At 41.8% G+C, this 16,538-nt stretch overlaps 1 protein-coding gene across 1 annotated transcript; it reads right to left on the bottom strand.

The window, feature by feature from the left end:
• Nucleotides 1-2,643: 2,643 nt before the first annotated feature.
• LOC118430333 (alpha-2C adrenergic receptor-like) lies at nucleotides 2,644-10,437 on the bottom strand. Its single transcript, XM_035841160.1, has 3 exons — nucleotides 9,878-10,437; nucleotides 4,328-4,472; nucleotides 2,644-3,644 (listed from the first exon to the last, which is right to left on the bottom strand). The coding sequence occupies exons 1-3, from the start codon at nucleotides 10,394-10,396 to the stop codon at nucleotides 2,671-2,673; spliced, it is 1,638 nt and encodes a 545-aa protein (XP_035697053.1). The 5' UTR covers nucleotides 10,397-10,437; the 3' UTR covers nucleotides 2,644-2,670.
• Between the last annotated feature and the right edge of the window lie 6,101 nt (nucleotides 10,438-16,538).

Genomic DNA, 16,538 nt, shown 5'->3' with positions numbered 1-16,538 from the left:
GTTTCATCGACCGTTGCGGTGGCAGATCTTCGGAGCGTAGCGGGACTTTCAACAAACCTCAGTAATGATTCGAGCGAACCACCGAACGCGTTCTAAAGCGCACTTTGGCTCGCCGGCGAGTTGAATAAAATGGCGGACGACTCAAGCGGCGGAGGGAAGTGCACATATTTCAAGACATCCTCACGGCACAACAAAGTCGTATCCATACGTTGTAAATATTGCTGTGCAGTGTAATAAGGTAGACTCAACTCATTATGTAGAGAAATGACTGAAAACAGTGACTTTGATTTTACATTATGTCCCTTTAACATTGTTTAAATGGCTTAGCCTGGTTTCCAATATCATCACAAGTGACAATGACACATGCACAGCATTTACTGAACTAGACAGATATACGAACGATGAACCGTTCATCAGTAAACAAATCACATACAGTTTGACATGCAACTTTCAAACGTAGTTATTCAAACAGGAAGGCAGTGATTTCACATCCACTGGTTTGATAATCATTACTGGAGTAACTGAATAAATTAGAGTTTCTGCCTTCCAGAAGGAGGTTACAAAGTTTTTTTAGTGAAATCTCCATAACAGGCACTTTTTCATACCTGTAGATGAAATCGCACGATTGCTTTCGTAATGTTTGTTGAAAATATTGGAAATGTTTGATTTGCAGTTTTGGGTACGTCCTTCGCTATATTAAAAAGCGTTTTCGAGATTCATAGATCATTTTAAGAAATATGGTTTGTACATTGAGTATAAAATTGGACAATGTGTCGAATCTACCTAATGTTATAGAAATATTTTCTTTTTCCAAAAATATCATTTGTTTGGTGAAACAGTGGTTTGTCTTTGACATGGCTCGATACTACTGCCTTTGATATCAACAGGTACTGTACATATTTCACAAAGAACTCAACTTTTTTAAATACTCCATACGAAACTGAACCACATAGTAGAATAGAAACATACGTACACTTACACAATCATCTACGCAAAGGTAATGCTAGATAAAGTCCATAAAGAACAATATTAATAATTCCACCCATGACTTATTTTCTGCTGTGACTGGTGACTGTACATTCCAATTCACAGAGGACTGTCATTGTCGTTTACAATTCTTTTCAATTCTTTATGTATTTTATGTGTAGAGTTTGGATATCCTTTCATTCAAAATAATTAAAACTTCTTACAAAGATTGTTTAAGAACACCCTCTCGGTGACTTGGAATGGGCTCTTTGTGTATAGCGACTGATGCAGTCATAGCATCTGTACAAGAGTAAGTCAACCGCGTACACATTGTAATTGAATCACAATGACAGCATGTTTGACAATCCACTGTATATTCTCTGCTAAGTAAAACCATCAATTAGGATAAAAACCGTCGTCAAATTCTATGAATAGATTCCAAACCGCAATTGTACAAAGAGCAAAAAAACACTTTCCTCCCAGATATTATGAGTAATGTTTTGGTCTTTTCCCTTTGGCTAATGATCATAGACGCAAAGGTCTACATCATAACAGATAATCGGTTTCTCAGCATGTATTTATGACAGAATTTGACGACAAAGCGCCGAGAGTGTCCTGGCTGTTCGCTTCAATAGTCAGAACTTGCTGTCAATCATCGTGGCTCTAATTGCATCTGAAGCTGCGCGATCGTCAGTGTCTATAAACAGACAACCTTTCTAGTACAACACTCCTGTAAGAACCACCGAACCATGTTCCCGTATAAGGCGCGGTAAGCTGTCACGACTCTTCTAACTGTACTAACCATGACGGTCCGTTTTTCCGTCAACATCTGCTGATGTATTATTCATCTGGAGCACTTGATGGTAAAGGGTTTGAGAAAAAAGTCTCGTTTGCAAAAATATAACAGTTTTTATCTCTGTAAAACTTGATGCTAAATGGCATATAGACTATACTGAAGCTATAAATTCCCGAGGGAACAACGTCCGGGCCTATCAGTGATATGTACCGGACAGACAATTAAAGTCACGGAACGACGAAAAACTATTTAAAAAAGCCTCACGACCGGATGTAATGCTCTAGTGAACTCCTGCTTGTGAAATGCAGATGGTTCTGATTCATGTTTGATTTCTACAACGGACAAAAACAACGAAGACCAACTATAGTCAGAAAAAAATAGGAAAAGGGAAAATGTATAACTGATGCAAAAGATACATTTGTGTAGGATCTAAGAATGTGATGATCAAGAAATTTGGACGTCGGTGAAAACATCCCGACTTCGTCTCATGTTGAAAAAGGTGGGTAACATTAACATTTTTCTAAACGGAACCGGAATAAAGCTGTCACCAATTTTTGATCCCATACTGATTACATGTTTATGTTCACAGAATATTTTTGTTCCTTTGGTACATTTTCTAGAGGTTTACGTCTACTTATGACGATTTATATGTGACAGCAATTTGGATATGACCCGACTAAAATGGAGGTACTGTTTTGGGGTCTCTCTCTCCGTGTCTCTATGTCTCTGTTTCTCTGTCTGTGTCTCTGTGTCTCTGTCTGCCTGTCTGTCTGTCTGTCTGTCTGTCTGTCTGTCTGTCTGTCTCTCTCTCTCTCTCTCTCTCTCTCTCTCAAGAGAATCCTGAGATCTCAGGATGCCCACTGCGATTCAACTCTAGAGTTGAATCGCAGTGGCCATGACTTTGGTTCTCAATGACAAGCCCCTCCGGCGCACATGGCCTTTCTGACAGCCCCAAATATGGCGACAAAGTCCTTGTTGAAGATGGTGTAGATGACGGGGTTGACGGCAGAGTTGCAGTACCCCAGCCACACGAACACCTTGAACATGACGTCAGAGACCACGCAGGTCTCGCACACGGTGACGGTGACGTAGGTGACGAAGAACGGCAGCCAGCACACCACGAACGCCGCGATGACGATCCCCAAGATCAAGGTCAACCGCCTCTCTTTCCTCTTCAGAAAGCGCTCTCTGTTCTGGAGGTGACCTCTCATCTCTGCCATAACCGATCTTCTGCTTGATTTGTGACGACGAAAAGGAATCTGTTTGACGTCCTTGTTTTGGGCATCAGCTGCTGCGGAGGGATCGTCTTGGCTGTCCGACTTGAGACAGTGGCAGGGCTCTTGAGGAGAGGACTCGTCCTCATGCTGACTTCCACTCTCCTTGCGCGATGACAGCATTTCATTTTCGGACGCTTCGTCTTGCCGGTTCAGTGTGCCCGACCGCTCGTGTGCGTTGGCTTGCTCAGCATTTGTGGCAGTGTCGGCCTGAATGGTCAGTGCAATGTCAGAGATTGCAAGGCTAGAAAACCACTCCGATATACGCGGACGAGAAGAGATGAGATCAGCTGGCGATGCTAGCACCGTGTCGAGGCTGTAGCTGCGGCGTAGTGGAGACGACTTGAGGTCGGTGCTACTGCTTCCAGACACAGACTTTACTTTGGTCTCAAAGGAGACAGAAGGTTTGATTTTGCCGTTTTTTTGGTCGCAATTTTCTTCTGAACGGGTTGCCAGTTCTACTGTTATGGCCGGGGTGTTCTGGGCGCCTTCCTTGGCGGCAGGTGTTGGTTTCTGGCGGGGAGACTTTTTCATGAGTCGTCTGGTCACGGCGAGGTAAACGTTAGCGTAGGCAATCGTTATGAAAACCAGAGGGGCGACGAAAGATCCTGTAAAATGAAATCGAACAACGTTTTCATTCAAATTTCGAGCAACAAAATACACTGTGCAATGTACGCTCAGATCGAGGCGCAGTGTTTCTAGTACTTGTACATAGTTACTCATCTTGATCCATCAGCGATATTTTCTAGCCTGCATGCATCCTATTTCTACCGTACCGGGGCTTCTTACACTCGCTACAGGCCTAACCGTTCCCATGCTTTTTTTAGGGTAGCGAGTGTAAGGAGCCCTGGTAGAAATAGGATAGTACTTAGGCTAGTTATTTTCTAGTCCTTTATGCAAAAATCAGTAGTAAACGTACTGTGCCAATAAAATTACTTCCTGGAGACTACAGCAGAGTTCTCCCTCTCGTATGCGGCATCCTCTGCTGTAGTCGCCAGGAAGTAAACAACAACTCACATAAAGTACAAGACGGTAGTTAGAAGACTAAATTGCCGTATACAATAATATAATACAGGAAGGCGCATCGAGAAGTCTATTGTAATCTTCTAAGCATGAATCTAAGAATTATCTTCATTTCCAATCAATCAATCAATTAACTGTGACTAACTAAATTCCATATGAAATATTTGAATAAGTATTAAAATCGTTCTGTGATCAATCTAATCTATAAAAAAAACATGGAGAAAGATTACAATATAACATTCTAAAGTAATAATTGGACTTCAAATACCGGAAGTGGAGAACAGCACGTAGCCTACATCAGAGCTGTACCGGCACTGCGGACAGGCGGGGTCCCAGGGGGTCCCGTCCTTCCACCCGAACAGAGGCGGCACGCTGATCAGGAACGCCAGGAACCACACCACCGCGATCGCAATCTGAATTGAATTTAGAAATGATTAGAGCAGAGAGGGATAAACTTAAAGGAGATATGTATCTTTGAAAAGACTTTGAATCATTAGGAAACTGGTCTCTATCCCCGACTTAGAAAAGAGATCACAAATAGGAACAGTTATTACCTCCATGAAAAATGGAGGTATAGTTTTTGGTGTATCTGTGTGTGTGTGTGTGTCTGTGTGTTTGTCTGTCTGTGTGTGTGTCCGCATATTTGTGGCCAGCATAACTTTTGAACTTCTAATTGGATTGTAAGGATATTTGGTATGTTGGTAGGTGTTTGGAAGACAAAGTTCAAGGTCGATTTTGGGCCCCCCGGTGTGTGACCTTGGTACTGCAGCAGAACTTCGATTTTTTGCATCTTTTGACCTGAACATGCTATGGTCTTGATTTCTTGGTGGCAGATAGCTTCTGAAGTGAGGAAAAGGGTATATAGGTTTGGGCCCTCTAGCGGCTTGCTCTGGAACTGCAGCGGCAATTTTGTCAAAATCGTCCAAGGAGCATAACAGAACATAGGAACGATGAATTTCTATGATATTTAGCATGTGGGTATGTTTGGCAGAGATGTACATAATGAAGTGCAAATTATGCAAATCTGGACTTAATTTGCATCTTTCATGAGGAAATTCTATATTTCCAGTATTTTTCATTATAGGACTCAAATACATGTAACATATGTAATTTGTGACAGGTGGAATATTAGCAGATACCAATTATGCAAGTAAGTCCCTAATTTGCATAATTAATGTGAATGTGTCCTAATCCATGTAGTAAATTTAGTAAATGATGGTCAACATTGTGACCTCTGTAAGTTATGCAAAGGTGTATATAACCAAGCATAAATTATGCAGATATGCAAGGCATTTGCATAATCAGAATATTTCATGGAGGTATGAGGTCTCCGAACTCTTGTTGCCACCGTAGCCACCTTTTTTAATTGATTATTATGGAGATACACATAACTTATGTTCTCATGATTTATTCCTCTACCATGAATGAGTGAATGAATGAATGAATGAACGAATGAATGAATGAGTGAATGGTTTGATGAATAATTGAAGGAATGGATGGTAACGTCTAAACAAAAACATAACCAATTGAATGTGTTGTCAAACTGGTGTTGTTTACATGCTGAATCTGCCAAGCGAATGTCACAAAGGATCCTCTTTTACAACCCCGAACCGTGTGAAATGAGGTTTGACGTCAACAGTTCGAACCACTAATGCAGAAACTGGCAATTAGCCCACTGCGGGAAGTACAGGGCGTTAGAGCACAAAGCATAGGTGATGGCCGCTGTCGGAAACACGAAACCACAGGTCTGATTAGCCTCTGTAGCAAACTTTGAGTGCTGGCTTTTATTCACACATGACGGAAAAAGTGGGATCTTTCGTCTTCCACTGTCTCAGAAAAAGAAGCCAATAAGTTACATCTTTAAGATGGACTAGAATAGTTGCTTACTACCAGTATACCGTTTTAGTGCTTACCATTATTTGTCTGTCCTTTTTTTTTGTCACCTGCAATCAGTCCTCGGGTAAGAATTTGCAATAAATTTATTATTATTTATTTCATGGGGGTGGCGCTGGTTCGCGATTTTCAACGCCTCGAGGCGGGGCATACTCCCTTCCATGGTAAACCCCCTTCCTCGGCAGGCTACCTTTCCCGGCATACATCAAAGAAACAAAGCGTATCAATACATGTACCTACAGTTTCATGGAGGTTAATGTGATGAAATGACAAATTCCTCAACTATTTCTCAAGCATTGCTTGTTGTTTAAGATTATGCAGATTTAAATGGTGTCAATCTCAATGCATTTCTGTCTCTACTAGACACTTCGAGGAAATGTGGATTAATATACCGCTGTGATTTAGCCTAATGATTTCATTGATACTAACGTTAGAAAATCATATTTTGTGTGTGTCGTGAACAATGATTACATATAACAACACGGAGCCAGTAGGCATTCTACGACTACGTAGTGATCAACACATCAGTTTCTGCTATGCCTATGGAAATCGGATGATCCTTGCAATAGGTGTAAACATATACTAGTACATGTAGTTAACGTGATTATACAGTTTTTTATGGATTTTCTCATCAATCATGGATACATATGGTATATATAATATATAGTCCCGAATAGGGCTGATTTCAAAGAGGGCCTGGCTTATCGTGAGAGGACAGTACTTATTCACTTTCTTTGAACAATCAAATCAAAAGCCTGGCCTTGTCACCTTTACAACGGTCTCTCGCTTTCAATGGCTAATTGCCCCTTCTTCTGGGAGGGGGTTCAGTCTGGTGGGCTAATTGGATCTCTGGGGTACCGATATGACAAACATGTCACTCGTCATTGAGTAACTGGGCCTCATTATTAGTGTAACTGTAAGATATTTCTGAAGTAATTGATGGTCATAATTATCATCTTGCAAAGCGGCTTTCCAGATCTAGGTCAACTAGGTCTGCTTCTCCGAGTTTCTCTGTCTTTCATTTACTAGTATGCTTTTTCTACATAACATGTAGATACATGTTTGCACTTCTAAAGACTTGAGCATTACATTTTTTGTAAATCTGCACATTGATTACTCGCTCCTCTTTCTACAGACTTTGATAACCATGTTGCAATCAACTTTATTGTCGACAATTGGGCCTCTGCTTGAATATGCCTGCCCTGTGTGGCATCCTGGCATCTCTGCTGCCCAGTACACGTTTATAGAAGCAAAACAGAATGAAGAGTCAAACCAGGTCAGAACTATGTTAGCTATGACCTAGCCTTGTGCGTGTGTCAGATGTCACTACCACACTGTACCAGAGACGCCTTGATCTCTGGAAGAACTCTGCACAATCTATAACGAAATCTTCAGCTTTCTCTAATAATACTTTCACCATAGCTAGTTACCTTCCAAACGTCAGAGCCTTCATGGCAGGGAACTTAGGTCGATAAGATCACACAGTGCAGTTGCAGAACGTCCAGATTTAGAAACACTGCTATAACATTACTGTTCTTGCTGCTTTACTGTTCTTAGTGCGGTAGAAGCCAGTTAGTTACAGTTAATAGTAAGGTGCTATCTAGCATTGAATTTTTCTTTGAAGTCAGCGGTGAATGAACTGTCCCACACACTGGAAAATACGTGGGTTTTGTTATTAAGTAAAAACGTAGTCTTTTGGTGATGTTCTAGATTGTAAAAGGTCGGTGAAATATATATTAATTGGGGCGGCTGTTTGGAATAATCTGTTTCTTTCAACCTCATAGTATGGACACTGACTACACTGCATGCCATTCATTGAGCAATATGTACACAATCTCTCGTGGACAGGTAGCTTTTTATAGCGACCCCTTTCAATCTCTAATGGGTGCGCACTAATTCTTAACTGAGGAATCGTTTGGGGTATTAAAATACCCCTGTCACATTATCCACGATCTTCGGGCGTATCGGGTTATATCCAAATGTGTACACTGCTAAAAGTTTTCCTCATTGTTTTCTGGTTTTTTTTTTGTGTGTGTGTTCCACATGTCCTTTCAGTATTATTGCTCTATGTATGATTGTTACATGTGTACCTTGTGTTTGAAAAATTGATAAAAAAAAGGTTTGTTAAAAATCATGTTGATGTCTATAGCGGAGGCCGATCTAGTGTCAGGATTGGCTCTGATTCGATTTGTTTGGCTAAACATGATTTTTTGGCTAAACATGATTTTTTGGCTAAACATGATTTTTTTGGCTAAACATGATTTTTTTGGCTAAACATGATAAGGCTCTGAGATCACTGCACTGCTAATTTATGTTGATGTCTATAGTGGAGGCCGATCTAGCCTTAGGATTGGCTCTGATTCGATTTGTCTTTGATTTCATACAGATGATCTGAAAAAAAAACAGCACATAATCCAGAACCTTGGACAGTGGTCTACTTGCCAGCGTAGTGTACAGCGTTTACACTTATATTGGTTTCTGAATAGTTGACGTCATTAGATCCAGCAGTGATTTGACTTAGTATTAGAGTTCTTTCTTCGCAGCTAATGACAATCAGCTATCGAGGTTTTGGTTCGTCATGGAAGCGGTAGAATTAGTCAGCATTGCCCCGAGGAAGGTAGGAACAAGGGCTGCCGAATCACTGCTGTTAGTTGTATACAAAGAACCTTTTAACAAAATACCCTGCAATATAGATCAATGAGACAGTAAATACCATGGTGTGACATTGTTATTGGTTAGTTTGAATCAAAGCACAGCGGCGCCCATTGAAATTTTCTAGAGGCAGAGAAAACTTATCTCAGTATGATGCCGACTGTTGGTTTATCTGAGGACTTGTTTAGCTTCAGAGAGATCTTGTTTAAACATCAGAAATTGGAACCGGATACGCTTCATGTTCAGCTAAACCTTCATGTCCTATCCGTTATCGCCAATAGTTAAGTGTATTGAAGAGTGGCTGTTTGGTATGTTGTCTAAGCCAGTACAGAGGACACCAGGTATACAGCACGACTTCCAAGTCAGATTATCTGCGACATTTTACACTAGATCCATTTATCGGGGTCTTTTATAGTACAGCCATGGTCGTTAAGCTGATGAACAGGGCGGCGAAGGTCGGGAGACGTTCCAAAGTGGATGGAGTAGAACATTTCATTTCATTGGGAGGATGAACCGCTAGGCCGCAGCTCAGTAAATAATTTCAATAAAGCCTCTGTCTTATTAGGATATTCTCCAGATAGAAGTGGGGAATTAGTATGACAAGTGCACGGAAAATGATGATATTCATTTGCCCTAAGCCAATGGCTTTATGAATGTACATTATCAAAGAAAAAGATGTAAAAGAAAAAGTAATGGACTATATACTACTAATGTCTAACCAACTATAAGATACGTATACGTGTACTATCTTTGGCGTTATGAATGATTGGTTTATTTGCGATGAAACGTACGCAAATACCATTGAAGCCATAAGGCTGAATTGGGGTATGAGACATAGACATTTGTTTGGAAATTCATTAAAATCCGTTCAACAATGATACAATAAAAGGAAATATACTATTACTGAATCTGGCAGATCTGCATCTGAACTGTGTGCAGTTGTTTTTAGTTCTTACTAGTAGTGGGATTATATTTTTGGGGTTTGACTTCTTCTCTGAAGGCGCTGGTTAATGTACTGCCCCACGCGCTATATTTACACAATAAGTGGGTTTGGGAATTTCACTAGAAACGTCTTTGGGTGTGAATCCTTATCTTGGGCGATTTTCCCATAGAAAACTCAAGTAGTTCGGATGAATTTTACTAATTCAAAGAATGTTTTTAGTCATTTCGAGAAGAATGGAGTAACAACGTTAGAGTTTGACATTGGAATATCTATGAGCATCTATGAGCAGCAAAAACTTTTCTACGGAACAAAAACTTAAAAAAATGAGACCTTAGCTCGTCTTCTTTCCATGATCCCGGCCAGGTCAGTAGCGTTGGTGGCGGCCCAGTAACGGTCGATGGCGATGCCGCACAGGTTGAGGATGGACGCCGTGCACACGAAGATGTCCGTGGACAGAAACACTTCGCACAGAACCTCCCCAAAGTACCAGTAGCCCAGGAGTTCGTTCACCAGGGCCAGGGGCATGATGAGGACTCCTACCAGGAGGTCAGCTATGGCCAGAGAGGTGAGGAACCAGTTGTGGACAGTCCGGAGCTTTCTCTGGGTCAGCGTCGACGTACAGACGAAGAAGTTCCCGACAATGATCCCCAAGATGACGACAGAGACAATGGAGGAGATAAAGACTGTCTGGTTGTAGGTGTAAGGATAATCACCGGTGGTACAGACTGTGCCGTTCTCCTCCCCGAAGGAGGACGGGTTGTCCGTGGGGAAGATTGCGCTGACCTCCGCATGCACCGTCGGGGATGTCACGGACGTGTTGTAAGGGAAAGGCCGGGGAGAGGACGCCATGGTTAGCCACTGGGAATACTTAGAGAGTCACGATATAGTCGGAACGGGCCAGTCAAAGGAAATCTGTTTGAAAGAGTGCATGCCTACCTGAACAAAACGATGAGCGGACAAAGCACATAACCAATATGACGGTCCTCTTTTACGCATACTGAGGCGTTTACATGCAGGCGTTAAAGCTAAAGCCAATCCGTGACTTGAGAATAAATTACTGGATGACGCCCCGTCGTCTTAGCAACCTTCAATTCAATGATTCATTCGACAACATGTTAATTGCCAAATACGTCTGGAAGGTCCTACCAAATGCTTGCTGAGGGAAGCTCATATCTCTAATGTATCAAAAAAATATCAAAGATTAATGACATCTATACATTTTTTTCGATTCTCCGATTACTCTGTGGGAATGTAGACTTTGACGACGACGCGGCGAGGACTAACGAAACTGTAAACCTCTTGCTGTAAAACAGACAGCATACGACGGAAACACAGCTCTACAAGCGAGAATATGTCAGCTCCAAAGGACACAGCAATGCGACCATTTTTTTTCGCAATCACTAAGCGAATTTTTCAGAGATTGGCCTATGTTCACAGGCCACTGAACCCCGTCAAATTGCACAACAGAAACACAGCTCTCCCAGTGTGTGTATGTCAGCTCCAAAGGACACTTTCCGCAGCAACGCGACAAATTGTCCTCTCGAATGTTCAGAGGTTGGCCTACGTTCGCAGGCCACTGATCCCCGTCAAATTACCTTCGGTAGCCAACACACACTCCTAGGCCGGCTACACTCATTTGCATTAGCGTTTGATACTATTCTATGATACAGTAGGATCTGCCTAAGCTTGGAGATTACCATCTAATGTGGTAGGGAAGATTTTCAGGCGAAAAACACCCCCAACTCGCTCTAGCGATTTTGAAATCCGTCAGACCTTCTGGCGATCAAAGATCTGTCAAAGGTCGCTACTAGTGTGACGACAGCTTCAGGAATGACATTATATTAGAGGCTTCATAGTTGTATTCTCAACACCGGCAGGAAATTAGATGAGACGGAATAAATCTTGAGATCCAATCAGATTTAGGATCCGATTGATAAGGCTTATAGAAATACTTGCTTATGTGAATAACATGTCTTATCTTTATGCATTATACATTGATCTAGAGTAATAAAATATGTGGAAATGTGAATTGATATAGACTCTCTCTCACTCTCTCTCTCTCTCTCTCTCTGTCTCTCTCTTTATATATATATATATAGATGTATTTAAGACAAATATATCCTTCTCTCAGATGTTTTAGAATTATATCTTTCTCTCTCTCTCTCTCTCTACATACATATGTAAATACATATGTATATACATATATATATATATATATATATATATATATATATATATACATACACACACACACACACACACACACACACATATACACATCAAAATCAAATGCAGTGGTAGATAAGCGCTATATATACGATACGATAGATATATACATATACGATTATCTACCACTACATTTGATTTTAGCTGTCGAAAATCGGGGAAAGGCTGACATATCAATTATAAGTATATATACATATACGTATATTGTACTTTTTTGACACTGTTCCTGCTTCATAATCATCCACAAGGACACGAGACTGAGCCGGAGCATACAAAGACTTGAAGATGAGAAGCACAGTTTCGTCACACAGTTTCGTCACACGGTCTATTGATTCATCTCTTTGTTCATGAACGCGCCGCGCTTCTTGAGGAGCTCATCTCCGGTCCTTCTCACCGGCGTCCACTAGGTGTGGATTAGTAATTGGCTTTCAACAGAATGCAAATCCCCCTCTACTTCGTGTATGGAGAATAAAACAACCAACGCGTATCCTAACTACTTAAGATTCATCGATCACTTATTATGTTTCTTTTAATTTTTAGTCTTTGATTTTACTTTATTGTGAAATGATCACGAAACAGTCCGTTAACAACTGTAACGTTACTGTGTCCTTCTCAGGACGAACAAAAATATAATTTCAACACATAAGATTGAAATCTTATCGACGCGCACCGAGGTCCAACTATGAATTGAAAACCACAATACGTTTATCTATAACTTGTCATGTTCCCAAAAAATATAAAAAAGGATAGCTTTTAAATAAAAAGGACAGAGAAGGGATAGAAACCAAGTTGATGGATATTTCCGTCATGTCAGATTCAGTGACAGACCAACGCTAATGGATACTTCTTAGACATAGCTAGGAAATGTTTGGATGAGAATTTAGTTATTCTAGTCATTTTAACTTAAAAGCAATATCTTAGACATTATAGACTAAAACAACATTTCCAGAATATCAATGAAGGATGACAGATGGAAACATTTAATCAGACTTTGCGGCAGAACCTGGCCTTTCCGGAATCACATGTAGATATGGATTAGATGTTATTATGACATATTGATCATTAATGCCATATCCATCAACCACAGGTGGACTTAACCAGGCATGGTAAGCTGACATTTTCCATTTCTGCTGCACTGAAGAGTGCGGGAGATCGTCGGGTCTATTAACGGCTTCGTCGTGAAAGTAATGTTACATACAAAACATTTGAGTACATCCGTTGCAGAAACTCTAGCAGATTTGGCGCCTATTTTTGGAGGGAAGGCTGATTACCCCTCCGACTAGAGCCTAGAAACGCTTAAAAAACAGCCTGAGCCGAAGCTCTAGACATCAAAAACAGGATAAATGGAAATCCCGATAAAAACGCTTAAAACACGTAAAAAACAACCGGAGCCGAACATCTGAGAGTAGTGCTGATTCGGAATTTCCTAAATTTGAGGAGGGTCTCTACTCTCTAATGCTACATTCCAAGCAGAGGTTCGGCTACAGCTTCTTCTGACGTGTTTTCATGGGTTTTAATCGGTCTCTCTGTTTTGTACTGTTTTCTTCATGTCTTCCATTCTGTATGGAAGACACTGGAGTCCGCAAGACGCTAGAGGAATGTGGTTTTGGCTATGTCTGGCATTCTCCCATATCATCTGTCCTAAATCCATCACAAATAATTCCATCCATCGACCAACGTTTAAAAGATATGTACCTTCAAGCTTTCATAACAGCAATGCGCAACAACAACAAATTACGAACATACAGATTACTTAAGACTACTTACAACGACGAGAAATACTTAAAGACTGCAAACATTCGGCACAGAACAGCCATCACAAAGCTCCGCATTAGCTCACATAGACTCCGCATTGAAAAAGGCCGACATAACCACATTCCTCTGAATGACCCCGAAAACTTTCCGCAGGTCCGGGCCTTTGCAAAAATGCCATTTTGGGCCCAAAACGGGCCATCTCGGCCGGTCTGGGGAAATTTCATTTTTGGACCCCGAAAACTTTCCGCAGGTCCGCGCCTTTGCAAAAATGCCATTTTGGGCCCAAAACGGGCCATCTCGGCCGGTCTGGGGAAATTTCAGTTTTGGACCCCGAAAACTTTCCGCAGGTCCGCGCCTTTGCAAAAATGCCATTTTGGGCCCAAAACGGGCCATCTCGGCCGGTCTGGGGAAATTTCATTTTTGGACCCCGAAAACTTTCCGCAGGTCCGCGCCTTTGCAAAAATGCCATTTTGGGCCAAAAACGGGCCATCTCGGCCGGTCTGGGGAAATTTCATTTTTGGACCCCGAAAACTTTCCGCAGGTCCGCGCCTTTGCAAAAATGCCATTTTGGGCCCAAAACGGGCCATCTCGGCCGGTCTGGGGAAATTTCATTTTTGGACCCCGAAAACTTTCCGCAGGTCCGCGCCTTTGCAAAAATGCCATTTTGGGCCAAAAACGGGCCATCTCGGCCGGTCTGGGGAAATTTCATTTTTGGACCCCGAAAACTTTCCGCAGGTCCGCGCCTTTGCAAAAATTGTCTCTGAGAAAAGCACTAGCACTTCTCAAAACATCTATTTTCGGATAATTCAATGTTTTCGATAGAAAAGGGTGTTTTGTCGCTGACCGACAGACTCATTTGACATTTTCTGTAGCAATGTTATTTTTGGTAAAAACCATCAAAAATATAGGCTTTTCATCCAAAAATTGCTAATTTGGGGCCATTTTTTACAGCTAGGCCGCTACACGGTAAAAATGAGTTTTCCTGGGATAATGACTAATATGGCAATGAAGGTCAAGACTTCTTCTGTATACTGAGTAAAAAGGAAAAAAAAGTTATCCGATACGTTTTCCGCGAGCTCCCAAAACGCACATAGAACACACGATCTGGGTAATCAGGCTACGAAACGCTTTACCGCTATCGCGCGCACTCATACCAGGAAGTGTTCGCCGCACGATCAAATCTCCGACACCATAAAACGCTACGAACAACAAGCATTTGGAGAAGTATAAAAGATTATAGGTTGCTAAAGCGATAGCCGAAAAATCTAGAGCCAAAACTATGGAGACAACCTCTGATTTGCGTCTTATTCTTAGGGACTATTTAGATATCTGGTCACTTGAAATTCCGAACCGGAACCCTAATATCCATAGCAATTTTTTCTAGAGAAGTTCATACAGTAGTCTTTATTCATTTTATATTTCGAAACAAACTGTTTACTAAAGATGAAAGCCAAAAACAAAGGGACGTGCATGTTCAACACAGGTGTCAAATTGATTAGGTGACAGTTAAATTCTGCCGGAGCCCTCCCCAAGCTCCCAGCGACACCAGCGCAACGCTCGCCTATTAAAGGCTAAAGCACGCCAAAGTAGTTAAAAGTCGGACGGAATATCGTCCGGTTATTGCAGGAAGCCCGAACGAGTCTGGCGCGAGGCCGAAGAGTTCGGGCAAACTCCGACCGAAAGAAAGAGAGTCGAAAACCGTCGGGTTGCCGCCCGAGTATTGGCCAAGTCTTGGCCATTGCTCGGACAAGCTCCGGTCAAGCTACAGGCAACCCATTGACGAGCTCTCCGAGCTCAACGCTCGCCGCCAAGGGCTCGCTGAAATTAAGCGCAGCTGCAAGTGCCCCGCAAACGCCGGCCGAGCTGCTAAAAATCGGGCGAGGCCCGCATAATCGCCCAAACGACGGTCATACTCCGGCCGAAAATGTCCATTTGGAGCTCGCCGACAACTCGGCCGAGCTAAATTCTTTATTTGTAAACGGGGCTTAAACAAGCAAGATAACGTACTTCATGAAAAAGTATGAAAATTTTCGCCAAAAAAAGTTACTCAAGCAACTGGATATGGTTTTGAAACCATATCCAGTTGCTTGAGTAACTTTTTTTGGCGTATCTTATTACCTGGATGTCTAGCCTACATCGACGTATGAAAAATTTCGCCTGTGATGAAATAAAACGGCCTGGCTGTAACTGTTACATGCAGTGCAAGAACGCCGCCATCACCCAATGGAATGATGTGCCACTACACCTGCCTATGTTAACTTCATGATGTGGATGCTGATTGGTAGTCTCCAAGCAGACCCTACGGTGCCTTAGAAACAGTATCAAAGCTGGCCAAGGACTTAGTATAGCGGCAGCAGGTGCCCGTTTGACTCCCTTAGCTGGCTATCTCCCTTTGGTCAGCTTTGATACTATCTCTAAGGCACAGTTGGGTCTGCTTGGAGACTAGCTGATTGGTCCAATAAGATATGTTGACCATACAATCAAAGTAGATCAATATTTATTCTGCAGGACACCGAGGACCTTGCATGCACTTTAATTTGAGCTAAATACTCATTGGATAATGAATGACCAATCAGTAAGTTCGATCGATTTCTAACACTGTTATCATTGTATTGCTTTAGCCAATTATCAATGACCAATTTAGAAAAGGGATAATCTACCGGTGTACCCGTACGACATACAACGCTATATGGCTATTGGTCAGCGTAACATTTATTGACCAATGAATGTGTAGCTTCGCTGACGTTGACTTTTACTGCCAGGCACCACACTTGAATATCCACAGTAAAATCATATTGGGCAAGCGTTAATACTATTGTGCCATACAATCCGCCTACGGGCGCCATTGACATGTACCGAGTTATCTGGACTGTTGCTAGTATATGGAGTTCATAATGGTAGACTCCTATCACTGAGCTGCGCGAAGAGAAAGGCACACAATAAAGGTAGCTTCGTGGAATGAGGATTAGACTTCTATCTATAGTTGCCTCTACTCTTCGTAGGCAACTAG

This window comes from Branchiostoma floridae, chromosome 14, assembly GCF_000003815.2.
Source record: "Branchiostoma floridae strain S238N-H82 chromosome 14, Bfl_VNyyK, whole genome shotgun sequence".
NCBI lineage: Eukaryota > Metazoa > Chordata > Leptocardii > Amphioxiformes > Branchiostomatidae > Branchiostoma > Branchiostoma floridae.
Note: the sequence above shows the minus strand (reverse complement) of the source record. Positions and strands in the feature narration are given on the sequence as shown.

Bases quoted from the DNA above. Each gene is read 5' to 3' on its own strand.
- LOC118430333 (XM_035841160.1), bottom strand. From the start codon at position 10,396: ATGGCGTCCTCTCCCCGGCCTTTCCCTTACAACACGTCCGTGACATCC. The intron at 4,473-9,877 runs GTCTCATTTTTT...AATTCAATTCAG, and splicing joins TGGAAAGAAGACGAGCTAAG to ATTGCGATCGCGGTGGTGTG. The intron at 3,645-4,327 runs GTATTTGAAGTC...TTCATTTTACAG, and splicing joins CGTGCTGTTCTCCACTTCCG to GATCTTTCGTCGCCCCTCTG.